The sequence below is a fragment of the Pelobates fuscus genome, chromosome 11, assembly GCF_036172605.1.
Source record: "Pelobates fuscus isolate aPelFus1 chromosome 11, aPelFus1.pri, whole genome shotgun sequence".
NCBI classification, from domain to species: Eukaryota; Metazoa; Chordata; class Amphibia; order Anura; family Pelobatidae; genus Pelobates; species Pelobates fuscus.
This window is the reverse complement of record NC_086327.1, coordinates 13,938,854-13,944,853: the sequence shown is the minus strand read 5'-3', so window position 1 is coordinate 13,944,853 and position 6,000 is coordinate 13,938,854. Positions and strand designations below refer to the sequence as shown.

The following is a 6,000-nucleotide window of genomic DNA, read 5'->3' as shown; positions in this document are numbered from 1 at the left end:
GTAAGGCAGTGGCTGAGTGACAGGCAACAGAGGGTTGTAGTCAATGGAGTATATTCGAAGCTTGGGCTTGTCACCAGTGGGGTACCTCAGGGATCTGTACTTGGACCCATTCTCTTTAATATTTGATATTGCAGAAGGTCTTGATGGTAAGGTGTGTCTTTTTGCGGATGATACTAAGATATGTAACAGGGTTGATGTTCCAGGAGGGATAAGCCAAATGGAAAATGATTTAGGTAAACTAGAAAAATGGTCAGAGTTGTGGCAACTGACATTTAATGTGGATAAGTGCAAGATAATGCATCTTGGACGTAAAAACCCAAAAAATTTCTATTAAAAATGTCCCTTTTCACAAAATGTCATGAAAATGACAGAATCCAGACACATAAAGCATGTCAGCAAGCTTTTAGGTCTGTAAAACATTCCATTAATGGGTATTGGCCAAAATAACAGCTTTTTACCTATTTTTTTTTAAAAGAATGAGGAAGTTTCAGTAAAATATATTAGAATGCAAATTCATTCTTACAGGATTTCTTAAAACAAAAATTAACACAAACACCTTCAGGCCATTTAGCTCTTGTGTTTTGTTAGTCTTTGTCTTTGTTGTGATAGTAAAATGACCTAGTATATAAGGCAAATGTAAGTGCTGGTAGAAAACTATATCTACTAAGCACCGGAGTCAGGGCAAAGACTCTTTCCTATTAGAGAGCAAAATTCTATCTACAGTTAACGATCTACATCGTACGTCTACTACTCTAGACATTTGTATAAACTTAGTCGCCTTCTGATCATGGGCTTTTTCTTCAAATTTCTGATTATCTTTTCTGCTTTGGCAAAAGGTAAATATTGATATTACTATTTTAACAAAGTTAAGGCATTTCATTTTTTACTTAATCGTTAGAAAAGTAAATCATAGTGTTGTCATTGTATTGTCTTTTCCTGTAATAGGTAAGTTTAGGCTACAATCTGCATTTATGACGCTTTGATGTGCACTTGAATGTTGTTGTTAAAACAAGGAAATTGTTAGATTAGATTTCCTAGACAAGGAGATAAACATTTTTTTGACTCTTACTGGTATATTTATTCCTGAATAAATCGAACCCAACATATTCATGAATATATGTTTCTCATATGAGTGTATATGAAATATCCATCCTTACAATTTTATAATATCAAATAACTTTATTATTTTTGTAATTAACTTTTTGTCTGTAAAGTACTTATATACTGCTTTTTTTATTTATGTGCAAATCTATTATATGTTAAATTAATTGCGTTTTAATTTCGTTTAGTTTATGTATTTGCTTCTGTTATCATTTAACCCCTTAAGGACACATGACATGTGTGAGATGTCATGATTCCATTTTATTCCAGAAGTCTGGTCCTTAAGGGGTTAAACTGCTCTCTAATTCTTTTTATCATTTATATTTTTCTTGGAGTGCATATTTGGCTACCCTAAAAAAAAGGATTTATTTGCCCCATAACAGATATGAATATCACTATTTCAAAAATCTCATGCTCTCAAGCTGCATTTACATTTTGTTGAATGATTCAGCTTATCTTAGATGCATATTTTCCATGCTATGCAAAGTGTTTTGCATTTCTTGTTATGTTTGTCCTTATATAAACTGCAACATACCAAGGGGTCAAAGGGCCACGTTTTTGAGTGGGGAAAAAAAGAATATTTTATATACTTCACAACATGAAAGAGACATACATCACACATTTACAAAACCAATAACAATTTAAAACATAAACAATTTGCATATCAGACTAATCCCACCCTAAAGAGCAGTCCAGATATGGAATTCGGACTGGCTCCCTCTACCCAAGAAATATAAACCTCCAAACAATTGTTTCAGCGATCAGAGTCTTCATCGTGAATGAGGCATAGCTTATACCCTCTTTGACACAGTGAGCAAGGTTTTCACATATGGATTACCCTTTTAGTGTCTTATACCCCACCTCCTATAGACTGTAAGCTTGTTTGAGCGGATTCCTCTTCAATCTATTGTTCCTGTACATTTTTTTGTAATTGTCCTATTAATAGTTAAATCCCCCCCTCTAATAATATTGTAAAGCAGTACAGAATCTGTTGGCACTATATAATTGCCAATAATAATGTCCTGAGATTACGGGTGCTAAGACTGCAGAGGGCATTAGTTCCAAGCACCTTGAAAATGTAAATGTAAATTTTCCCCAAAAAGTGACCAAATCTCTCACCCAAAAGGTTCCCAAACTCAGCTATGCACATATAAGCTGGTACTTTCTTGGTCAAGGCAACATAAGAGATGGAAGATTTTAATAAAAATATATTGTAACAAGTTATAATGTTGTTTATAGTGTATGTTTTATGCATGCATCTTATGATATGACACATGTATATCTGTTCTAGTGGCTTCCAGTCTTCGATGTGTATCATGTACAGGAACTGGTGTCACAACTTGCACAGGGACCAGTGTGACTTGCCCATTTAATTACGTCTGTGCATCTGCTTATATGATGACCAACATTTCAGGTAAGTGTATTTGCCAGTTAACTCTGAAGTTCAATGCAATGTATTAGTTTCATGTACATTCACTATGCTATGTAGGAATTTGTAACCATTTTTTGCTATCTACAACTGAGAACAGACACAAAATGTCACTGAAAACCGTTTTAAAGGACCACTATAGTGCCAGGAAAACATACTAGTTTTCCTGGCACTATAGTGCCTAAAGGGTGCCCCCACCCTCAGGGACCCCCTCCCACCGGGCTGGATGGTGAGGAAGGGGTTAAAACTTACCTTTATTCCAGCGCCGGCTGGGGAGCTCTCCTCCTCCTCTCCGCCTCCGATCCTCCCTTTTGGCTGAATGCGCATGCGCGCCAAGAGTTGCGCGCGCATTCAGCCGGTCACATAGGAAAGCATTTACAATGCTTTCCTATGGACGCTTGCGTGCCCTCACTGTGATTTTCACACTAAGAATCACGCAAGCGCCTCTAGCGGCTGTCAGTGAGACAGCCACTAGAGGATTTGAGGGCTGGATTAACCCATTTATAAACATATCAGTTAATCCTAGAGGGACTTGGCACCCAGACCACTTCATTAAGCTGAAGTGGTCTGGGTGCCTAGAGTGGTCCTTTAAGTGTCAGGCATACACATGCTGTGTCCTTGCTTCACACTTTCTTAATCCTTATAGCAGATAAGGTCTGCAAGGTATGAAAACAAAAAGTACTACACTCCCCTTGAGTCTAGATTTCTCAATAGGGGAAATACTGTCACATTGAAGGATGAGAGAAACAAAACAGATGATCCACACCTTGGGTGTAGATCGCTGTAAGGAAAATACATTGCTTTACTTATTTCAAGAATGCGAAACATCAGAGAACATAACACTAGTAGTGTCTAAACATGAATGCTGTATAGGTTACTACTAACTGTTCTGTGGGTTGAGGGGATGCAGATACATTGTAGAAGTTCTGTAGAACACTAAGATCTTGAAAGAGCACCACCTCCCTTCCAGATCTAAGTTTAGTTCTATTTCTTGGTATATTCTTGGTTAAAAAAAAAAAAAAGTGTAATATGTTACTATAATGGTGGCAGTGGGATTGTAGATCTAACTGAGAATACAGTCCGACTTAGCAGTTAAACCATGGGTCGTCAACCTGGTCCCTACCGCCCACTAGTGGGCGTTTCAGGATTCCAGGTGGGCGGTAGGGATTTCCAGGTTGATCGGGCGGGCGGGTGCGAGCCGGCGGTACCCGTGCGACTGGGTACCGCCGTGACCATTTGCGGCTCCGTCCCGCGCGGTAAACCGCCGGGGCCGCCTTCCAAAGTGTCCATCGGGTGGCCCATGCTGTCAGGGCCACCCGATGGATGCGGATTGTAAGGGGGCCCGGTCAGCGCTGGGTGCTTTAACAGCGCGACCGGGCCCCCTGTGATGACATCAGAGCTGGGAGGAAGTGATTCCCCGGTCACTCCTCCCAGCTAAAACTGAGAGCCGCGCGGGAGGAAGACCAGGGAGTCAGAGTGGGAACTCTGACTCCCATCCACCTGAGCCACCACTGGACCCCAGGGAAAGTCACCCTCCTGCACCTTAAAGGTAGGAAACAGGAGGGTGACTTAAATATGTGTGTGTGTGTGTCTTTGTAGGTATGTCTTGTGTGTATGTGTGTATGTCTTGTGTGTATGTGTGTGTGTGTCTGTCTGTATGTGTCTTTGTATGTATGTCGTGTGTGTCTGTCTGTATGTGTCTTTGTATGTATGTCTTGTGTGTGTGTATGTGTCTGTCTGTATATATATATGTGTGTGTGTCTGTATGTATGTATGTGTGTCTTGTCTTTGTATGTGTGTCTGCATGTGTGTGTCTATGTATGTCTTATGTGTGTGTGTGCATGTCTGTTTGTATGTATGTGTCTTGTGTGTGTGTGTGTGTGTGTGTGTGCCTGCCTGTGTCTTTGTGTGTGTATGTATGTGTGCCTGTCTGTGTCTGTCTGTGTGTCTTGTGTGTGTCTTGTGTGTGTGTCTTGTATGTCTGTGTGTGTGTGTGTGTGTCTGTCTGTATGTGTGTCTTGTCTTTGTATGTATGTGTCATTGTATGTGTGTCTTGTGTGTCTGTATGTGTGTCTGTATGCGTGTCTTGTGTGTGTGTGTGTGTGTGTGTGTGTCTGTATGTGTGTCTTGTGTGTGTTTGTGTCTGTATGTGTCTTTGTGTGTGTGTCTTGTATGTGTGTCTGTATGTGTGCCTGTCTGTTATAGTGGACTATAGTAAGTGGGCTACCTAGCTCAGCCTTCCTAATGGGCATTGCTATAAGGACGGTTAAAAAATAGAAAAGAGGGGAGAAAAAGGTGGGGAGGGGAATTGAGGAGGGAGAGGAGATGAGCTGACGCACAAATGAGAAATCATATTATGCGCAAACAGAGAAGTCGTCTGAATATCACTGAAAGAGACCTTCGTTTGTTCCTTACGAAAATCGAACCAGATATCAAATATTTAGTCTCGCAGCATCAACCTCAAGGATCTCATTAATCACTAGTAAAGGTAATTTCAATTTACTTTATTGTTTTCTCATTAAACTTTATGAAGTTAAAAACCTTATAAACCTGCATTAAGTAGAAATAAAAAGATAAATGTACGTACATTTATTTTTTTAAAAACACCCCCCTTTCTTAAAAATATTCCGCATTTGCGCGAAAACTGGTGGGCGGTAAGGACATTTTTTCAACCAAAAAGATGCATTAGTGGGCGGTAGGTAGAAAAAGGTTGACTACCACTGAGTTAAACAATGAACACCATGTGTTGATGGCTAGGTGCTGAGTATTTTAATTTAAGCATAAATGCTGAGTTTTTAGTAGAGGTTTATCAGGGAACATGTGAATATTAACCTAGATTTGTTTGCTAGGTAGCTTTTAAACTATAAGCCGTATATTGTCGATTTGCAACAATCTGTCTAATAGTAACTGCTGTAAAGAAGAAACACATGTATAGAGAATGTATCTGCATCTTTCTGCAAACCACTTGAGAATTATTGGGAATCAGTAAAGCATTTATGCTTAAAGGAGCACTACTGTTATATTGTTTTATGACATGTTGTGTTCTTGAAATAAATAAGCAATTTCAATGGCCGTTTACACAGCCTTCCTAACACTTCCTGAAAAAGAGATCTAATTTTTAAACTCCCCTTACTGCTTATTGTGTTTAATTTAGAATATTTTATCTCATGTTTTGAGTCTGCTATAATCTCCCGTGTGTGATTAAAGTTAATTTAACAGAGTGGTAGATAAGAAAACAAACTATGATGTAAAAATGAAAACTTTTTTTTTAATATTTATAATTCTTTATTTCAAAAAAAATATTTAACAAGTTACAATTACGAAACATTAAATATATTATATTTATGATTATACAGTTTGAACAATAAATTATGAACACCATTTCATTCATTTTGATAATCTTTAGTTATTAAATCTATTTAGTAATTTTATCTGGATGCAAGGATAATCCTTTCATACTTCATTCATTC

At 38.4% G+C, this 6,000-nt stretch overlaps 1 protein-coding gene across 1 annotated transcript in view; it reads left to right on the top strand.

Moving 5' to 3' along the window:
- The first annotated feature begins 652 nt into the window (after nt 1-652).
- The window catches only part of LOC134576733 (phospholipase A2 inhibitor and Ly6/PLAUR domain-containing protein-like), a 28,872-nt gene continuing 23,524 nt past the window's right edge, over nt 653-6,000 (top strand). Inside the window, exons 1-2 of the mRNA XM_063435448.1 lie at nt 653-836; nt 2,393-2,515. Of these exons, the coding sequence (XP_063291518.1) occupies nt 788-836; nt 2,393-2,515 (172 nt within the window). The 5' untranslated portion in view covers nt 653-787. The remainder of the gene's footprint in view (nt 837-2,392; nt 2,516-6,000) is intronic.